We start from the raw sequence: 22500 nt of genomic DNA on the forward strand, positions 1-22500 counted from the left end.
TCTTTAAGGATTTTACAGAGGCGGGTATATCAAAACTTATATGTCCATTTATTCTACATTATACAAAAAAGACATGATTAAAATAGGGGCGCACATATAAAGGAGTGAAGCTCGCCTAGAGCGCCAAATGTACTAGGGCCGCCCCTGGTTGTGTGTGTGCATGCTTATACATTTCAGTGTTGTTAAACGTGTGTGTGTGTGAACTGTGCTTCTTTCGACCTTGTGCAAAACTGACATCCTTGCAAGACAGGGAGCCTCGGACGTCAGAGACCCACTATGTGGATATCCCTGCTGACTAATTGTTTTGGCGCCAGAGAACGCTAAACTTCTATCTATATAAACCTTGTGCAATGTGTTTAATATTGCTTCTCTCTCATCTGCTGCAGTCTGGGAGTAAGCTCAGGCTGCCTCTCCCCCTCTCTCTCTCTCTCTGAGAGAGGGCCCGTGCTTCTCTGCCAACTGCTGGGACATGGGTGAGCCCAACGAGCTTGTTGTTGTTGTTAAATAAATATACTTATATGCAACTCCAGAGTCCTGAGGTAACTTAAGTGAATTTTCACCTAACACATCTTGTCAAGCACACACACACACACACACTAGATAGATTAATACATATGTATCACCTTGTCAAGCAAGCACACACACACACACACACACACACACACACACACACACTAGATCGATGAATAAATATGTGTCATCTTGTCAAGCACACACACACACTAGATAGGTGAATAAATATGTATCATCTTGTCAAGCCCCAGAGACAAGCTGCGTTGCCTGGTGACTCCCTTTGGCCCTGGGGTCTTCTGAGCTTAATAGGATTTGGTTGTAAAGTTAGAAACATTACATTAATCCAACACTCAAAGAAATATGTGTTGTTGCCGAGACGCCCAATGAGATGAATGCACATGAAAATGAAAAAGGGAGCCGGGCACACAGCATCAAGCATAGAGCCAATGTGAGCTAAGGCACACAGCATCAAGCATAGAGCCAATGTGAGCTAAGGCACACAGCATCAAGCATAGAGCCAATGTGAGCTAAGGCACACAGCATCAAGCATAGAGCCAATGTGAGCTAAGGCACACAGCACCAAGCATAGAGCCAATGTGAGCTAAGGCACACAGCATCAAGCATAGAGCCAATGTGAGCTAAGGCACACAGCACCAAGCATAGAGCCAATGTGAGCTAAGGCACACAGCACCAAGCATAGAGCCAATGTGAGCTAAGGCACACAGCATCAAGCATAGAGCCAATGTGAGCTAAGGCACACAGCATCAAGCATAGAGCCAATGTGAGCTAAGGCACACAGCATCAAGCATAGAGCCAATGTGAGCTAAGGCACACAGCATCAAGCATAGAGCCAATGTGAGCTAAGGCACACAGCACCAAGCATAGAGCCAATGTGAGCTAAGGCACACAGCACCAAGCATAGAGCCAATGTGAGCTAAGGCACACAGCACCAAGCATAGAGCCAATGTGAGCTAAGGCACACAGCACCAAGCATAGAGCCAATGTGAGCTAAGGCACACAGCATCAAGCATAGAGCCAATGTGAGCTAAGGCACACAGCATCAAGCATAGAGCCAATGTGAGCTAAGGCACACAGCATCAAGCATAGAGCCAATGTGAGCTAAGGCACACAGCATCAAGCATAGAGCCAATGTGAGCTAAGGCACACAGCATCAAGCATAGAGCCAATGTGAGCTAAGGCACACAGCATCAAGCATAGAGCCAATGTGAGCTAAGGCACACAGCATCAAGCATAGAGCCAATGTGAGCTAAGGCACACAGCACCAAGCATAGAGCCAATGTGAGCTAAGGCACACAGCACCAAGCATAGAGCCAATGTGAGCTAAGGCACACAGCATCAAGCATAGAGCCAATGTGAGCTAAGGCACACAGCACCAAGCATAGAGCCAATGTGAGCTAAGGCACACAGCACCAAGCATAGAGCCAATGTGAGCTAAGGCACACAGCATCAAGCATAGAGCCAATGTGAGCTAAGGCACACAGCATCAAGCATAGAGCCAATGTGAGCTAAGGCACACAGCATCAAGCATAGAGCCAATGTGAGCTAAGGCACACAGCATCAAGCATAGAGCCAATGTGAGCTAAGGCACACAGCACCAAGCATAGAGCCAATGTGAGCTAAGGCACACAGCATCAAGCATAGAGCCAATGTGAGCTAAGGCACACAGCACCAAGCATAGAGCCAATGTGAGCTAAGGCACACAGCATCAAGCATAGAGCCAATGTGAGCTAAGGCACACAGCACCAAGCATAGAGCCAATGTGAGCTAAGGCACACAGCACCAAGCATAGAGCCAATGTGAGCTAAGGCACACAGCACCAAGCATAGAGCCAATGTGAGCTAAGGCACACAGCATCAAGCATAGAGCCAATGTGAGCTAAGGCACACAGCATCAAGCATAGAGCCAATGTGAGCTAAGGCACACAGCACCAAGCATAGAGCCAATGTGAGCTAAGGCACACAGCATCAAGCATAGAGCCAATGTGAGCTAAGGCACACAGCATCAAGCATAGAGCCAATGTGAGCTAAGGCACACAGCATCAAGCATAGAGCCAATGTGAGCTAAGGCACACAGCACCAAGCATAGAGCCAATGTGAGCTAAGGCACACAGCACCAAGCATAGAGCCAATGTGAGCTAAGGCACACAGCACCAAGCATAGAGCCAATGTGAGCTAAGGCACACAGCACCAAGCATAGAGCCAATGTGAGCTAAGGCACACAGCACCAAGCATAGAGCCAATGTGAGCTAAGGCACACAGCATCAAGCATAGAGCCAATGTGAGCTAAGGCACACAGCACCAAGCATAGAGCCAATGTGAGCTAAGGCACACAGCACCAAGCATAGAGCCAATGTGAGCTAAGGCACACAGCACCAAGCATAGAGCCAATGTGAGCTAAGGCACACAGCACCAAGCATAGAGCCAATGTGAGCTAAGGCACACAGCACCAAGCATAGAGCCAATGTGAGCTAAGGCACAAGGCACACAGCATCAAGCATAGAGCCAATGTGAGCTAAGGCACACAGCATCAAGCATAGAGCCAATGTGAGCTAAGGCACACAGCATCAAGCATAGAGCCAATGTGAGCTAAGGCACACAGCATCAAGCATAGAGCCAATGTGAGCTAAGGCACACAGCACCAAGCATAGAGCCAATGTGAGCTAAGGCACACAGCATCAAGCATAGAGCCAATGTGAGCTAAGGCACAAGGCACACAGCATCAAGCATAGAGCCAATGTGAGCTAAGGCACACAGCACCAAGCATAGAGCCAATGTGAGCTAAGGCACACAGCATCAAGCATAGAGCCAATGTGAGCTAAGGCACACAGCATCAAGCATAGAGCCAATGTGAGCTAAGGCACACAGCATCAAGCATAGAGCCAATGTGAGCTAAGGCACACAGCATCAAGCATAGAGCCAATGTGAGCTAAGGCACACAGCATCAAGCATAGAGCCAATGTGAGCTAAGGCACACAGCACCAAGCATAGAGCCAATGTGAGCTAAGGCACACAGCATCAAGCATAGAGCCAATGTGAGCTAAGGCACACAGCATCAAGCATAGAGCCAATGTGAGCTAAGGCACACAGCACCAAGCATAGAGCCAATGTGAGCTAAGGCACACAGCACCAAGCATAGAGCCAATGTGAGCTAAGGCACACAGCACCAAGCATAGAGCCAATGTGAGCTAAGGCACACAGCATCAAGCATAGAGCCAATGTGAGCTAAGGCACACAGCATCAAGCATAGAGCCAATGTGAGCTAAGGCACACAGCACCAAGCATAGAGCCAATGTGAGCTAAGGCACACAGCACCAAGCATAGAGCCAATGTGAGCTAAGGCACACAGCACCAAGCATAGAGCCAATGTGAGCTAAGGCACACAGCACCAAGCATAGAGCCAATGTGAGCTAAGGCACACAGCACCAAGCATAGAGCCAATGTGAGCTAAGGCACACAGCACCAAGCATAGAGCCAATGTGAGCTAAGGCACACAGCACCAAGCATAGAGCCAATGTGAGCTAAGGCACACAGCACCAAGCATAGAGCCAATGTGAGCTAAGGCACAAGGCACACAGCATCAAGCATAGAGCCAATGTGAGCTAAGGCACACAGCATCAAGCATAGAGCCAATGTGAGCTAAGGCACACAGCATCAAGCATAGAGCCAATGTGAGCTAAGGCACACAGCATCAAGCATAGAGCCAATGTGAGCTAAGGCACACAGCACCAAGCATAGAGCCAATGTGAGCTAAGGCACACAGCATCAAGCATAGAGCCAATGTGAGCTAAGGCACAAGGCACACAGCATCAAGCATAGAGCCAATGTGAGCTAAGGCACACAGCACCAAGCATAGAGCCAATGTGAGCTAAGGCACACAGCATCAAGCATAGAGCCAATGTGAGCTAAGGCACACAGCATCAAGCATAGAGCCAATGTGAGCTAAGGCACACAGCATCAAGCATAGAGCCAATGTGAGCTAAGGCACACAGCATCAAGCATAGAGCCAATGTGAGCTAAGGCACACAGCATCAAGCATAGAGCCAATGTGAGCTAAGGCACACAGCACCAAGCATAGAGCCAATGTGAGCTAAGGCACACAGCATCAAGCATAGAGCCAATGTGAGCTAAGGCACAAGGCACACAGCATCAAGCATAGAGCCAATGTGAGCTAAGGCACACAGCACCAAGCATAGAGCCAATGTGAGCTAAGGCACACAGCATCAAGCATAGAGCCAATGTGAGCTAAGGCACACAGCATCAAGCATAGAGCCAATGTGAGCTAAGGCACACAGCATCAAGCATAGAGCCAATGTGAGCTAAGGCACACAGCATCAAGCATAGAGCCAATGTGAGCTAAGGCACACAGCATCAAGCATAGAGCCAATGTGAGCTAAGGCACACAGCACCAAGCATAGAGCCAATGTGAGCTAAGGCACACAGCACCAAGCATAGAGCCAATGTGAGCTAAGGCACAAGGCACACAGCATCAAGCATAGAGCCAATGTGAGCTAAGGCACACAGCACCAAGCATAGAGCCAATGTGAGCTAAGGCACACAGCATCAAGCATAGAGCCAATGTGAGCTAAGGCACACAGCACCAAGCATAGAGCCAATGTGAGCTAAGGCACAAGGCACACAGCATCAAGCATAGAGCCAATGTGAGCTAAGGCACACAGCACCAAGCATAGAGCCAATGTGAGCTAAGGCACACAGCATCAAGCATAGAGCCAATGTGAGCTAAGGCACACAGCACCAAGCATAGAGCCAATGTGAGCTAAGGCACAAGGCACACAGCATCAAGCATAGAGCCAATGTGAGCTAGGGCACAAGGCACACAGCACCAAGCATAGAGCCAATGTGAGCTAAGGCACAAGGCACACAGCATCCTGTTTCATTTGGCACAGACATCATCGGCTTCCTCTGGGAAATGTGGTATGTCCTGAACTATGTGACTTTCCAACCTGCATTTCTTTTTGTGTTCTTATTTTCTTTTTTGTTTGTTTGTTATCTCTTCTCTTTTCAATTGAAATGAGCTTGCTTGTGACAGGGAACACAACGGCTCATTTAACACGAGGTCCTCAGATCCTCAAAACCAGATCCCCTGACATCCTTACAAGACCAACACTCCACATGATTCCCAGTTCTGATGGGAAAACTGATTGTAGGAGCCATCCCCAGGACCCACATATTCTGCAAAATCAGCATCTGACTCAACATTTTCCAGTCCTCCCCCACCAAGAGGCACAGGGTGGGTCTAGCTAAAGAAGCCAACACAACGTGCTCTCTCAAGTGTGGTCAGACTGGTGCCAGTAGGATCTGCCCTCAGGATGACCTGCAGAATCAGGCCTCAGCACCTAATTCATATTAAATAGGAAATGTCCTCCCTGTCAATTCACAAGGGTCACAACATGGAAATATGTGGAAATAATAACACATACTCACGGATACATTTCCTTCTCCTGTGTAGACAAGTTTCCTTTGCTGTGTCCATAATGTTTGTACATTGGGATATCATAAAGACCATAATCTCTCTTATACTATAATGACCACAACCCCCCCCCCCTTTTTTTTTCTTTTTACTTTTTTTCTACTTTCTTTTGAAACTCATGTAAAGGGTGTGGAAGAAAAGTCTTATTTCTCAGGTTCAAGAATGTTGAGCGAGATTCTAGAGCCCAATGTTGAACTAGATTCTAGAGCCCAATGTTGAACGAGATTCTAGAGCCCAATGTTGAACTAGATTCTAGAGCCCAATGTTGAGCGAGATTCTAGAGCCCAATGTTGAACGAGATTCTAGAGCCCAATGTTGAACTAGATTCTAGAGCCCAATGGCTCAGACTAACTCATACAAAACAGATGCTACACAAGGTTTTGATTTGTCGTTCCAACAGTTTAAAAGAGATTTGATACGTGTTTCTGTACAGAGTAGACAAAACAGAATTGCACATTATTCTATACAATAACAGGAAGGCATGTACGGGCTTAGTATATGGAGAGTAGTCCCATTCTACTATGCCTCTTCCCTAAAGGGTAACATTCCACAGTGGTCAGAGATCATATGGGTGGGTGAGAAAACAATATTATTCCAATGACTTGATCACAAGATTCCCGACTCAAGTCTCAACACACATGACTATTGTTTCCTCAGAAGTGGACAATGTTATCTGTCATGCTAAATATGTTTTAGTGTACTCTATGTTTGTGAGATGCAGTTTTGAACAAACAAAGGCCTGGACTATTAAGCAATTCTTTAACTGTTATATCCTCACATGGTCTTTACTGGAGACATTTAAACACCTCTATTTTCCAATAAATCACAGGTTCATTTCACCTCAAGACAAGTTTTTCATATATTTAATGTCAGACTTTAAACTAATTCAACAACTTGCAGTTACATATCAAGCTCTGCATCATGTTCCCAATTTCATCATCACAAAGGGTTAACATATTTTCTACAAGGGTCATTTTCCTAGTATCAATCAGGTGTTATTATCATCAACTGTTGTACAGAATATTTATATAGTTGAGTCAATAAACTTTGAAACAAATCTACCTGTAGGTGATACATAAAAAACATCAAGTGAAGTACAGTAGACGCATCCCTCTTCTCTGAGGTGCACAGTCTTAAACAAGTCCTATTGAGTTTCTGAATCTGCCTTTAGTACGCCAGCAGATAAGCATGTTTGGCCAAGGTCCTGAAACACCTTGCATGGATCGTGCAGGAGTCAGTGCCCAGGTGTGAGCCAAGCAGGATCCCTGCGTGCACCCTCATGAGTCAGTGCCCAGGTGTGAGCCAAGCAGGATCCCTGCGTGCACCCTCATGAGTCAGTGCCCAGGTGTGAGCCAAGCAGGATCCCTGCGTGCACCCTCATGAGTCAGTGCCCAGGTGTGAGCCAAGCAGGATCCCTGCGTGCACCCTCATGAGTCAGTGCCCAGGTGTGAGCCAAGCAGGATCCCTGCGTGCACCCTCATGAGTCAGTGCCCAGGTGTGTCATCCCTGCGTGCACCCTCATGAGTCAGTGCCCAGGTGTGTCATCCCTGCGTGCACCCTCATGAGTCAGTGCCCAGGTGTGAGCCAAGCAGGATCCCTGCGTGCACCCTCATGAGTCAGTGCCCAGGTGTGTCATCCCTGCGTGCACCCTCATGAGTCAGTGCCCAGGTGTGAGTCAAGCAGGATCCCTGCGTGCCCCCTCATGAGTCAGTGCCCAGGTGTGAGTCAAGCAGGATCCCTGCGTGCCCCCTCATGAGTCAGTGCCCAGGTGTGAGTCATCCCTGCGTGCCCCCTCATGAGTCAGTGCCCAGGTGTGAGTCAAGCAGGATCCCTGCGTGCCCCCTCATGAGTCAGTGCCCAGGTGTGAGTCATCCCTGCGTGCCCCCTCATGAGTCAGTGCCCAGGTGTGAGTCAAGCAGGATCCCTGGCCTGCGTGCCCCCTCATGAGGTCCCAACAGAGAAGGATCACAGGTGGTCATAGGGGGAGGAGATGGGATGATTGCGTGTGCGTTTAGCTTAATGCCAAAGTAGAAGTGATGAACTAGGAAGTAAATGACATGAAGGGGTTAGACACGAGGTGCGGCAATTCATCATTCTCCCCCATAACCTCCCTTTAGAATGCTTAGACACACGGCAGAAATTGAGAAGCTCTGGCTGGTTTAAAAACTTTATTAACCTGATGATAAAAAAAGCATTACTAGATGGCATTAGTTAAATTAAATAAACACAACTCACTAGCTCACAGCAGGCTTCCAACATCATTCTGGGCGCGCCACATAGCATCTGAACATCGTCAAGAAACAGTGGAACAAAAGAAAAGTCAAAGCAAACGACATCTCACTACAGAAATCATTCAGTCAAGCTAATAAGAACAAGCAAAGGAGCATTAATTACACCATGTTTGTGTGTGTGTGTGTGTGTGTATGTGAGTGTGTGTGTTTGTGTGTGTGTGTGTGTGTGTGTGTGTGTGTGTTTGTGTGTGTGTGTGTGTGTGTGTGTGTGTGTGTGTGTGTGTGAGTGTGTGTGTGTGTGTGTATGTGAGTGTGTGTGTGTGTGTGTGTGTACGTGCATGTACTGTATATGCTTTTCTTTGTGTCTGTGCATCTGGGTTCTAGTAATTCGTGGGTGCCAAAGTATAGACTACAGTAAACATCATCATCATCATCATCATCTTCATCATGGCCATTATCAGTTCCACAGACATCAGAACACTGACCGGTTCAGAGGTCATCCTCAGGCGACACATGCTTACAACACACAGATACAGCGACCTGTAGAGTGGTCTTGAGTGCACACACACACACACTCTCTACACAAGCCAAAGGCATAACAAGAGGTTTCTTACTTTTCCTCAATGCATTAGGGACACTACACTAGATTCTACAAAAATGCTCTCAAAAGTACAAGAAATCAGTTGAGCCTCTTATATTGTTACATTGATTCATATATTCATATATTTTTTTATTGTAAATATAGTTCTGTATGCATTAAAATACTCAAGTGATCACAACCTTTCCAAAGAATCAGACTGAATGTCATTGGTCAAGAGCATTACAGGCACAGGAAAGAGAATCTTCCAGACGATGTAAACTTTTGATGGGGGCCAAAACAAAAATGAAAGGTTCTATTCAAGGATATGAAACAAGGTCAAAACATAGCCATTTTCATTGGCAGAGTGCTTGTCCTCCTTCATAAACTGAGTGAACTATCTATGGCTCCCAAAGGCGCCTTCTTTCAAGAACACATTGCACAAAAATGCACAAAAATACAGAGAGACAATGAAGTCTGACATTTTGATCCACAGATTTATTGGACTATTAAAATTGTTTTGTTTTGTTATCTTGTGGTATTTGCAAATACATTAATCTTTTTAATGACAGACCAAGGCCTGTTTTACAGCTGTAAAAACACATTGGGTGAATGTAGGGTGTTAATAGTGATCAGGGGGTTAGGGTGTGTGGATGTTTGACACTCCACACACGGTCGTGTTCAGGTCTGTGCAGTGCAGAGGAGAGGAGTCATATGGCACGTGTGTCTTATTCTTTTTGGCACTGTGAAAGGAACCTCAACACTCCACCATGTGCAATCTCCACGCAAGGCTAATTCAATTAAGGACATTGCAATGATGCAATTAGGGCACAAACTAAAACAACCTAAGGCCTAGGTGGACAGCATTTGTGTGTGCGGGGGCGGGGGAGTACGGGCTGCGGTCAACATATGTCATTCTTGTCTTTAACCAGCTGGGACCAGGCAGGGACATTTTTATATTATGCATTTAAAGTTCTTTTCCATCTTAGCCCCTTATATTATTTAAGTTTTAAAATTTAGAAGTGTTCTATTTCAGATAAAGAAAACACCTTTCTCTGCAGTATCAATGCAGTCCGCATTCACACACACAACAAAAGGTGCAATGCTACTGTAACTGCTCATAATTGGGACAGGTTTGATGCACACACTAGTGGTTTGTAGTGGAATGATTGAGCAAAATGACATTCAAAAATAAGCATTACCACTGGGTCAAATCAAGTCTGCCTCGTGCACATGAATCTGCACAGTCTCGTGCCACCTATTTATGCTAATAGTATTCAGCACTAGTGTAACATTACATAATGTGCCCATCATATAAAACAAGAGGGGCTACCGGCCTAATTACTCAGGACTGTGTGGTTTGCCAGTAAAACAGAACAAACGTTAATCCGCTGAGAGGCTTTAGATGTCTATGTTTCACATCTCATTTCACATAATACACATCTCTGTGTTGACACAGCTGTTCACTGACAGGACAACTCCAAATTAAAGGGCAAATGCCTCAAGGGAGGTAAACAAAATAACTGGATTTCAGTGGAAGTCTCGAAAACAAAAGTCATGAAGGAAACCTGCTCTCCTAATCCGATTTCGAAACTCTTTATTTATCTGGGAAATGGCTGACCCCTGACCTCACAGATCACAACCTGAATGGGTTTCTATGGAGATGAGAGGTGTGGTTGCTATTGGAGACTTTTACAAGACAACACAACATCATCTTCATCCGCCAAGCTTGACCATTTATGAGGGTTACACGTGAGTTCTGCTTCACCCAGCCACAGTACAGTACAAACACCACATATTGTACTTCATCTTTTTTTGCCTTATACCACATAACAGTAACTATAACGGTAAGAGTGGAAAAAATAATAATATGATTAACAAGATCATCCTCACAGATCACATTCAGTAGACAATAACTGGAGAGGGTTTGACGGCACAGGTGTGTGTGTGTGTGTGTGTGTGTGTGTGTGTGTGTGTGTGTGTGTAAGAAATGGTAAAAGAGAGTACAGTAGAGTGATCCAGTGACATTTGCAGTTTAGCACCCAAAATACTCTACAGGTGCAAAAACTGGTGCAACTCTTAAGGCAGATGCCACTGATCTGGAGGCAGTTTTGCGTTTGGCACATACATTTGGCGGCATCAATACACTATAGGTTGCTTGAGTCCTATGGTTTTCACGGCCTACACACCGATGCGTTGCGAGAAGGATAATGGAGTTGAATGAGGACACAAGTTTTTCCACTCATGCAGAACTGAGAGACCGCAGTGGTAATGTGGCCATGATGGTCAGTAGTAGTTATGTTGACATACCATAGTAGCTGTTCTGTTACCATAGTAGCTGTTTTGTTACCATAGTAGCTGTTCTGTTATCATAGTAGCTGTTCTGTTACCATGGTAGCTGTTCTGTTACAATAGTAGCTGTTCTATTACCAAAGTATACAGTGTTGCCCTCCTCTTTCTAAAGGTGGATTGATCAAACACGTCTATAACTCTATAGATTAGTAAAGAAAAAATGTCAATTACTATGCTGTGGTGAAAGTCATTGTCTCTACATTAACTAAGCTGGAATAAGAACAGTATGCGCTTAATAACCATGTAACAATTGATGCTGTTTTTTAATGGCTAATAAATTAATCAGCAGATATCATCTAGATTTATTAATTGTATTTGATCCTATAATAATTATATTATTCTGATGTATCAATAAAAGAAAATCTTGATAAAATAGTAAAAAATGATGAAAATCCATACTTATATATTCAAATAACACCAAATCTTAGACCTTTAAGTAAATAATACTTTTGTTAACCAGTGAGCAAAAACTGAACAAAGAGACAAGAAAATCTTTTTGTGGGCAAGGTCTTAACATTTTGTTTCTAAGGCAGTATTACACAGCTCAGACATCCCCCTAAATACTGTGGTTAGCCTGGATGAATGGAGATGGACAGAGAGACAGACTGGGCAAAGCCACTTCACCCAGCTACCATGCCAGCTTTGAGAGCCACCAACCTTCCTGTGGGGAGGAGGCCAAGCTGCAACACTACATCAGTCCACTAGAGGGGGCAATTAAAGGGAAGGTACAGTTGTGGCAGGGGGGGAAGGGAGAGATCCTTGCGTAAACCACCCTCTTAACAGGCGCATTTCTTCTCATTGACCGGCGGCGCGTCCAGCTTGCTGGTGCCCTCCCCATTCTGGGCGTCGAGTGCTGGTTTGTCCACACACTGTTCCATGCGCTTCATGACCAGGTCCAGCAGGGTGACCACAGCCTTGTCCACCTCCGTCCCCGTGGCCGCACTCGTCTCAAAGTAGGGGATACTAGCCAATCAGGCACAGCCACAGAGGAGTGGAGAGGGAAAGAAGACCAATGAATAACACTGTTTGCCCGTTTCAAGCACAGCTTGAAGGATATTAGGCATGACTCAATATTGGATTGGTTTTTACAATCCCAGCTTTTTAGTGAAATGTTTAATCTCATAATACTTCATTTGAATAATAGTCTTATTTCATTACTACTTTCGTACTGTAAAGCTCTAAAGCAGGGAAATATCTGTCACAACAGAGCACAACAATCAAAAGACAAAAATGCTTTGCAAGAACCTATAATCAGAGACAACTGCTTCCAAGAATGGAGGGATTGTTCCATGTGTGCTGTACCAGAGACCATCCCTCCCTGTCATTCTTTTACTGAATGACATATTTCAAGCATAATTACATACAGTTGACAAAAGAGAGATCAAGTGAGCTCTCTTGTGTGTGGATTTACACATTAATCTCATAATCCCATGGGGGTCCTCTTTCCTCTGCAAAAACAGGTTGGGCACAATAGCGCAGACAGATATGCAGTTTCATCAAAGCCTGTAATCCTAGAAAACTCCATTTGTGAAGAATGTGAAAGCCTATTATTCAAATCCATCATTGTCATTATTATAATTACCTGGTTATAGTAGATATTAATAGAATGGTGCCTTGAGTGGATGTAATTAGCCCATATAAGTGTAAATAAAAGCCTTTGCAGTTATGATAGCGTGTAACTTTGCTGAGGTGTCGTGGGTCAGGGTTGACTGTGTGATACTAACCCATACTTGTCAGCGAGCTCTTTGGCCTGTTTCTCCTGCACCTCTCTCTGGTCTGCCAGATCGGCCTTGTTGCCCACTAAGACGATGTCAGGATTTTCACAGTACGCATTGGCCTGTAGCTGGCCTGCAAGCACACAGCACATTAGAGATGGTCAACTCATAGAAGGTCAGAGGACATGGGTGTGTAGAAGACAGCTGAGTAATGACTTCCTGACATAAAAACATCATAACAATATTTCAGTCTAGTACAGTAGGTCAGAAGAGTCAAGTCGCGATTAAACACAATAAATCTCTTGTGCTGTACATCTCTCTCCCTCTCCCTCTCTCTCTCTCTCTCCCTCTCTCTCCCTCTCTCTCCCCCCCCTCTCTCTCTCTCTCCCTCCCCTCTCTCTCCCTCCCCCCCCCCCTCTCTCTCTCTCTCTCTCTCTCTCTCCCTCCCCCCCCCCCTCTCTCTCTCTCTCGTATACTCACTCATCCAGTTGCGCACGTTGAGGAAGCTCTGCTGGCTGGTGAGGTCAAACATGAGCAGGAAGCCCATTGCGTCTCTGAAGAACGCTGTGGTGAGGCTCCTGAATCTAATGCACAAGGCCAAACACATTTACACACACAACAGCGACACTGTTAATAAACAGGAGTACCTATGACACGAGGCACATGGCACATAATGTCTCATTGTTCCACAAGTTACATGTATAGTCTTTGCACAGAGGACAAAAGTATCTAAAATGTCTAATCTGAGGTGTACTGTATTGTTTAAGATGAGTTTGCATGTAAGTCTGTTTCATTTCCCCAACTGAGTTATGGGTTGGGATGATCCCTCCGGGGAGTGACAGCGTTTTCCCTCATAAAAGATGAAGTCACAAGTTCATCGGCATTTCGGGGAAATCACCAGAAATATACCGGTTACATAAGACAATGACTCATAGCTTTACAATTACTTTTGGCATTTCAAAGCTTGAAAGTCCTCCGATGATCCCTTCTTCAGAGATCAATGCTTAGGAGGGAAGAAAAACAGGCCTTTTTAAACAAAGACTGACTCAAGGCTAAATTTGCAGGAAGGCTTTTTTTGAACAGACAGGAGTTTTTTCATGGGTAGTTACAGGAACAGAGAAATGTCAGAATGCCAAGGTCATGTCAAGCATCACCATTAGAGATGATCGCTCCTGGACTATGCAGCGGCTTTTTAGATGTTGCATTTAAAGGGCAAATTTGATTAATCTGACAAAGAAAAAAAGAACAAATTTAATATCTCCAGGCAGCATTGTATTACAGCTGACAGAAACAAAACTACATACAGATTAAAAGCTCCAGCCTCAGTGATGTCTAACCAAACCCATGGCAGCTATGCAGACGCGAGGCCACACCAGGCCGCCCTGTGGAGCTCATCCGTTAGAAGAGCGCTCTCGGGTTCACTGTTCGATGTGTGTATTGAATTATAGTCAATCGCATTTGCATTGACATTTCCATTGCATTAAGAAGAGGCTTTCATCTGAAGACACTCAGAGAACATGATGAACGGAGCGTCAGAGAACCCCATGTGTATCCAGTGGTGACGGCTGCCACGCCAACCGTTAGACTAGAGGGCTGAAAGAGGTCTTCTGTCATGTTTCATGTGGACATATTCTGCTTAGTCATGTCATATTTTACATGTGCTAGTATAAAGTATAGATATGGCTCACATTAAAGAAATGTAATACCAGAAATATATGATTGTCTTGGATAAGGTTAGAGTTGAAATTCGGACTAATCTGCTTTGTCAAAGTCCATCTACAATTTAGAATATGAGACGAAGACCAAGGCCACAGCAGTGCTTCTGTGCGGGTGAGCTGTGTGGAGGTGTGGGTGAGCTGTGTGGAGGTGTGTGGAGGTGTGTGTGAGCTGTGTGGAGGTGTGGGTGAGCTGTGTGGAGGTGTGTGGAGGTGTGTGTGAGCTGTGTGGAGGTGTGGGTGATCTGTGTGGAGGTGTGTGTGATCTGTGTGGAGGTGTGTGGAGGTGTGGGTGATCTGTGTGGAGGTGCAGGTGTGTGATCTGTGTGGAGGTGTGTGTGAGGTGTGTGGAGGTGTGTGTGATCTGTGTGGAGGTGTGTGTGATCTGTGTGGAGGTGTGTGTGATCTGTGTGGAGGTGTGTGGAGGTGTGGGTGAGCTGTGAGCTGTGTGGAGGTGTGTGTGAGCTGTGTGGAGGTGTGGGTGAGCTGTGTGGAGGTGTGTGTGAGCTGTGTGGAGGTGTGTGTGATCTGTGTGGAGGTGTGTGTGAGCTGTGTGGAGGTGTGAGCTGTGTGGAGGTGCGGGTCATGTTTCCATACCTCTCCTGTCCTGCTGTGTCCCACAGCTGCAGATGCACTTTAAATGACTTCCCTGTGGTTCCATTAGGGCTATTCGCTGTGTAGACCTACAATGCAACACCCATCCACACACACACACACACACACACACACACACACACACACACACACACAGGATGGCAAATCAGTATACCACTTACGTTGTTTAAAGTAAATCACATGGGCTCAGTACAGGCTGTCTTTCAGACTTCAGACATGCAGTCTAGACCCATGACACAGAATGTGATTTTAGGTTGGCTGACTGCACATACAGGGTACTGAGCGTTTGATCCTGTGTAGGAATGTGTGTGTTACTGACAGGGGCTCAGCATGGCTCACATGGTGTGTGTGTGTCAGAGACCTCTCATTAGCACACACAGGAGAAAAACACACTTGATACCAGCCGTCTTTCCCCTGTCATGAAACCTATGTAATACCTATACATCGTACAGGCTGTCGGATTAAAGGACAGGGTTACTCATGTTCCCCAATTCCACAGAAAGCATTGCTCTGACTTTCTCTCTGTTTCTCTGTTTCTGTGTATTCAACATACATTGCAGTGACTGAATCATGTAATGCGGCTGTGAACTAACAGACATGTGAAGTCATGTCAGAAAACAGAATAGGGGGATTTTCTGTGGTAGGACACGGTACACATCATTTTAAAACCCAAAGGATTGAAAACGTACACCTAACTCCATCCCACCAGCAGGGGGCCTTAAAACACCACACTGATGAACAGTTGGGAACGTCAGGACAGATGCTATTCTGTTTCCAGCTATACGGTCACCTACATTATTTAGCAGGAATTCTCTTGTTCAAGTTTATGAGCATGTCGGGGGAAGATTAGTTTAGCCAAGGCAGTTCCTTATGCATCAGTGAGGTTCAAATGGAGTGACTATGCTAAAAAGGGCTATACTCTTTTCCTTCTTTCTTTCTTTCTTTCTTTCTGTCCACTGTGTCTGTGTGCCAGAGAGGCCTGTCAGGGTGACAGTACTGGATTGGACTGGTAGGCCTGCTGTCAGGGTGACAGTACTGGATTGGACTGGTAGGCCTGCTGTCAGGGTGACAGAACTGGATTGGACTGGTAGGCCTGCTGTCAGGGTGACAGTACTGGATTGGACTGGTAGGCCTGCTGTCAGGGTGACAGTACTGGATTGTACCTGCAGCCAGGGATCACAACATATGACAATAGTACAATACAAATAACCTATTTAGTTAATTTACATTATTGCTAAGATTAATCTAGGAATGCATATTATATGCAAGTTATATGATCCCTGTTGTCTTAAGTGCCCGTCCTGAGATTGTCCCAAGTTGTTGCTATGCTATAGGCAGACAAAGCAAATACGACAAACTAAAACATGTGCGTTAACGGCAGTTGTAGTGCACTGTTTAAAAGACACATTGATATTCAGGGGTCTATTAACACCTCCTGTGATAACACAGCACTGGTGAAAGAGAAAGACAGAGAGACAGGGTGTGAGTGAGGGATACAGAAATAGCGACAGAAAGAAAGAAAGATAGAACTGTGAAAATCATTAGCAGTTCCTCTCTGTTCTCAGAAAGGATGACATCACCAAAAGTAACTATCCCCGTCTCATTTAATTACACGGTGGAGCCTTGGAGTGAGTCCGATCCATTCACAGACTGACTGCTGCCTAAATATGAATGAGCACAAGGCAGTAGAAATAAGCTGTGCGTCATTACTGCATGTTAATCACTGCTTCTCCCTGCCTTACTGTCAACCGGAAAAACGTGTTACTGGAGTAGAAAATGTCATGTTGTTACGGCACTAAACATGTGCCAGTCATACTCCTCCCTGTCTATCCTCCTCTTCTGTCTCTCTCTCTCTCACACACACACACACACACACCCACACACACACACACACACACACACACACACACACAATGGTTTCTAGGTGTTTGTGAGTCATCACCAAACAGGAGGAACCAGGGCACACTCCCCATGGCACACACATCCTCGCCTACTGATCTAATACTAAAGGTCAGAGGCGGGTGGCCAGTAGCCATTTCAGAGTCGTGCTTTTAAAGATGATTTGATGGAGATCCTATTATCTTCACTCTTTATCTTGTAGGGCACAATGGGGAAGTTCAACTGCTCAAAATGCCTGTCAGTGTGAATGAAGAATGGAAAATGTGTGAAGATACAGTACATTCAAAGACTGAAATGAGAGGTTCACAAGAAGACTAAGAAAAAGATGAGAGGGAGGAGAGAGAGAGAGAGAAGAGGATGAGCTTACCACTCTTTTTTCCCTGAAGTCTATCCCCACTGTAGTGATGAATTTGGGGTTGAATTTGTTGTCTGTGTAGCGGTAGAGGAAGGTAGTCTTTCCCACTCCAGAGTCCCCCAGAGCCAGGAGCTTGATCAAATAATCATAGTCCCCATCAGTCATAGTGCTGCCTGCGCTGAACCTGCACACAAACACACAACAGGGAACAGTCAGTGAAGCACACAGTATGCCTATCTCAGGAGAGAGGAGCTTTAGATCGGCCAATCTCAATGCAGCAAACTGTATGACCACAGATTCAACACACAAACATTCAAGAAGTGAATTTACTGAAGCAAAGAATTGTGAATAAGCCACCAGGTTGTTTACAATCAATAAAACATGCACACAACCTACTTAGTTGGTTACTGAACCCTTATGACAGGTATTCAAGGAAATGACCTCCTAATATGTTCAGCTGGATCAGAGAACAGAAGTATTCCAGAGGACACACCTAAGACACGGCTAGCCAGACTCAAACCTTTCCATTGAATCGACTTCTTTTTCCTAAGACGTGCCCATTTATTCATTCCAGGTTATTCATAGTTTTACTACACATACATTTCCAATCCTAATTTCTTCCGGAAGTGGCATTAGATTATGATCCACTGACACACTGACCCAGCCAGGGTGCAGTTGGTGTTAGCAGAATGCAGTGTGGCATGTCTCTGTCTGCGAATTGAATTGGAATTGGAAGGAGGCTGCTTCCACCAGGGCTTGTGCCAGACTCCCAAGGTGCTCCAGTAATGCTGTATGGCAGAGGTCAGGGGTTAGAGACAGGCCCCGTGGGCAGAGACTGGAGGATGATATCACAGGGGTCACAAGAGAGCCAAACAACAGTGTTTTGTACAGCGTACTGCCTCATGTTGGAGCTCAGAGTAGGGAGGGCCAGGACAGCCCGAGGGGGGGGGGGGGGGGGGGGGGGGATGGGGAGCCAGAGGGGGGTTTGGAAGAGGCAGAGTGAGAAAGAATGAGAGGGAGAAGGACCTGGCACATGATTCCTCCCTGCTTTCGCATGAGGGATCAGGAGGTTCTGGGAGTGGGTGGTGGGAAACTCTGTGGAGTTGTAAAAGCTCAAATGAGCCCCGTCCGGCTGACTAGCATCGCTCAGAATTGAATCAAACCGGAATAACTTATCTCTTAGCTTAATTGGAGCTTTCAAAACACATTCAGAAGATTATTTTAGGGCAGTTGTGATCCACAAACATATCTGTAAAGTGACATTTTATGTGGGTTTTATTGTTGAGCGTTGACAGTTGTGAGCTGACAGAAATGGAGGCTGTCTTGTTCAGCTGGTGTGTTTCCTTCCTTCCTCCCCTCTGATTCGATTGAGCGTGGCATTCCCCTCTTCCCATCTCAGTGGAGCTGCTGCTGCTCCCTACGTGGAGGCTGCACTCCGGATCTATGCCTCGTTTGTCCGCCGCCCTCGTGCCACTGGCCGTGTATATTTAGAGAGGATCATGGGACTCTGATTCACCAGAGGTTCAGCTGAGATGCATTCCCCTCCTGCAGTCCCCTACCCCTTACCCTGCACACTCACCACGTACCCACTCCAACCCCCGACCAGCCCGCAGCCCCCATGAGGCCCCAGCAGCTACTTCCGCCCCCTTGTGTCTGTGGAAATGAGTGAGCCGCCATTGATCCGGTGGTCAGGGGATGGGTGGCTGGACTGCCTGAGGGTAGGTTTCTTCTGTCAGGAGGCATAAAGCCTCACGGTCCTCCACTGGGGGTAGGTTTCTTCTGTCAGGAGGCATAAAGCCTCACGGTCCTCCACTGGGGGTAGGTTTCTTCTGTCAGGAGGCATAAAGCCTCACGGTCCTCCACGGCTGCCACGTGGGCCAAACAAATGCTATTGGTGGGGGAGGCAGCAGAGAGGTAAATCATTCATTCCTTTTGTTCCTGCTTGGGCTCGCTCCTCAGACACTGGCTAGTGTTTTAAGATGGCTTTTTTTGTGACTGTTTGTCCTCTGAGGAATTTATGGTCCATGGAGACTGCTCACTGGACTGAGGCTCTCTCTCTCGCTCGCTCTCTCGCTCGCTCTCTCGCTCGCTCGCTTCAGGAGACGGCTGGTCTGGTGCGCTTGGCTCAGTTCAGGAGCTCAGTGTCAGCTGATGCTCGCTTACGCAACAGGGGAACACTCACAGTAGACAATGAGCCTCATAAAGAGAGAGACTTTCTGAACAAGAAGAGGCATCTTACAGGAAAAACAGAATAGTTTGGAGAATAATTTGATCAGCAACACTGTGGCTGGCACTATACCCCAATGGAGTACTAAACATCTCATGTGATGGGAAACACACATGCAAGAAATTAGAGATCTGCACTTGCCGTTCAGGAAACTGACTCATCTCGCCTGAGCCACCTTGTTCTGATGACAATTTTGCCTCTGTCAGAAAGTAAAAAAAATGGATACCCACTGATAACTGTTGGTGTCACAGAAAAAGTAATCAATAAAGACATGTCTACTTGTTAAAGCCACAACTCCTGAATACGATCATACACAATAAGACAACCACCAAAAAATACACTTAGTATTCCACTGCTCTTTCTTAGAGGTGGATGTTAGAGTGTTCCTGCAGGACTATTCCCATGGAAACCGGTGTTGTGTGGTACATACACTGATCTTCCTGTCAGGTCTGGGTAGAAGATTAATTCAGTTTGTATTCCATTACAGTCACCTTAGGAATGCTGTTGCAGCACCTCCTTTATAATCAGGTCAGTTATCACAGAGGCCTGGTAGAGCTAATATGTACACAGCTACTACCGTCAACTGGCCAGCACACTAGGGCAGTGAGGTCTGAGAGCCAAGCCTACTTCAACACTGTTCTAAAGTTGTGATGTAAGGAGAGAGTTGTGGTTAAATCAACCCTGATGCTATAAGCTACACCTAAACATACAGATACACATTAGGTAACTGTGTCTAATTGGATAAGGAGACCCATTTTCTCCCCAAACTCCACTGTGTGAACTTTGTGAATTGCACATGAAAAGAACAGATGACTGTGGCATTTGTTTTGTGCCTTTAAATTGAAATAGAAACTTAAAACTGAAATAGAAGTCAGAACACATTTAATATATAATATTATAATAATAAGATATAAAATAATACATTTAAATGAAACAAACGTATTGAATGAATGATTCAAAAATGAATCAAAAGTTAGAATCACAATATGCAAATGATAAACAGGGATACATTTAAAACAATAAAAGTGAATCCGTTGAAAACAATGAAAGTATTTTGAAACTATTTTTCGGTTAAACAGAGACGGGACTATTTGGCATTCATCAGTTTGACATGAAAGCCCGTTCCTGGTCATCTGTGACCTCTGAGCTGCCCAGAGCAAGCATCTCAGTCAGACAGATAGGGAGAGAGTGTTAACCACTTTAGGCTAACAAGCTGATCAAAGGAGAGTGCTCTTACTAATTCTAACAAGACATCCAATATCCGGTAAAGGACACAAGGGTCTCTATGTCCCAGAGCGCACTCAGAAGTGACATTTGGCTCCATTCTTGTCACATCTCATTGTGACCAATCCCCTCTGTGACAGGGTCATCAGTCACTTTGTAACTGTCATTCCCAGTAGTCATCCTCAGTAAAGGGAAAAGAAAAATACAAGGTCTGGATGGCTAACAAGAATCTGCTTTCAATTTGTCTTGAATGAGATTAAATATACAGATTTCATTAGTTGCATTCACCATATTCAATTTGTGTGTATTTATGCGTGTGCATTAATGTATGTGTGCAAATTCAATTGCCTCTTCCCAGAATGCATTGAGTATGCTCTGGGGCATAGCAGATGCTCAATCTATGGTATGGTCAGATGAATGCACCCCTCTCTTTACCATCTCTCTCTCTCTCTCTCTCTCTCTCTCTTTCTCCTTCTCTCTCTCTTTCTCTCTCTCTCTCTCTACCCACTCATCCCTACAGCATGCTTCCTAGAGTGTGCTTCCTAAAAGCATTCTTATAACATGCTACTTCCATATTGTGCATCCATTTATACAAAGGTCAAAAAGAACAGCAGCGTGCGTTATGTCACACATGAAATCAGAACACTGAACAGTAGGAGCGATGGAAGATGAGCTCTCTGAGCAGTCTGTTTGAAACAACCAACACACACGCACACACACACACACGCACACACACTTATACACACCACGAGGACCCCTTGTACACACACAGCCACAGGGCGTGCACTGCTCCAGCATCTGTAGCAGCAGCTCCGGTGGCAAAAGCCAAAAGGTTAGCAGTGGCGCCCGTCTCCAGCAGGTATCGATCTGAATGAACTGGCCCCCTGGGTGGAGTTCTCAGGTGGGCTGCTGTGCCCTGTGCCAGGAGCCCTGTGCCCTGTGCCCTGTGCCAGGAGCCCGGAGCCCTGGGTGCCTCAGTGTTCCTCTCCCACCATAACTCACTGAGGCCTGGGAGGGCTCCAGCTCTCGGCTCTCATCATCAGTCATCCCACTTAGCATAGCACCAGCTTAACTGCCCCCCACCCCAGCTCCATAACTCAACTCAGTCACATGAGACCAATACGCACCCAGCAGAACTTATACCTCAAGTCTAAGCACTTTTTGGCTTATTGTTCTACCATCTCAGGCAGACATGTTGTCGACACTGACTAAGCACACTACCCTCTGTTCACAACATAGACACAGTGTTAGTCACAGAATACGTAAAGACGAAACTATTTAGAATCGTTATCTAATTACGTACACAGAAACCAATTACCTATCTGCTAACACTGAATGTGTTCATTTCCTCCAATGTAGCCTAACTTTAAGCCTCCACTTACAAACATCCAGAACATGGAACATACATAGAAGCCATTCAGTAAAGTGGATAAAAGCTGCTCACCCCTGTAGGTTTTATGGTTGAGTTTGACACCACAGCAAATCTCCAAAACTAAATATCTCCCAAAGGATACAATTCACTTGGTGTTGTTGATTGAAGCCTTTTGCTGGGAGGTCAAATTATTATTT

The 22500-nt window shown here is 45.6% G+C and overlaps 1 protein-coding gene across 5 annotated transcripts in view; it reads right to left on the minus strand.

Annotated features, from left to right (window-relative positions):
* Positions 1-11345: 11345 nt before the first annotated feature.
* The window catches only part of rab27b (RAB27B, member RAS oncogene family), a 30583-nt gene continuing 19428 nt past the window's right edge, over positions 11346-22500 (minus strand). For 2 of the 5 annotated variants that reach the window (XM_031577559.2, XM_031577560.2), the window contains 6 exons: positions 19849-19906; positions 17493-17664; positions 15209-15294; positions 13377-13480; positions 12906-13029; positions 11346-12144 (listed from right to left, as the gene is read on the minus strand). In XM_031577559.2, the coding sequence (XP_031433419.1) occupies positions 11958-12144; positions 12906-13029; positions 13377-13480; positions 15209-15294; positions 17493-17664; positions 19849-19868 (693 nt within the window). In that variant the 5' untranslated portion in view covers positions 19869-19906 and the 3' untranslated portion in view covers positions 11346-11957. The remainder of the gene's footprint in view (positions 12145-12905; positions 13030-13376; positions 13481-15208; positions 15295-17492; positions 17665-19848; positions 19907-22500) is intronic. The other 3 variants (XM_031577562.2, XM_012840291.3, XM_031577561.2) reach the window with 2 other exon arrangements.

The sequence above is a fragment of the Clupea harengus genome, chromosome 12, assembly GCF_900700415.2.
Source record: "Clupea harengus chromosome 12, Ch_v2.0.2, whole genome shotgun sequence".
Lineage (NCBI taxonomy): Eukaryota > Metazoa > Chordata > Actinopteri > Clupeiformes > Clupeidae > Clupea > Clupea harengus.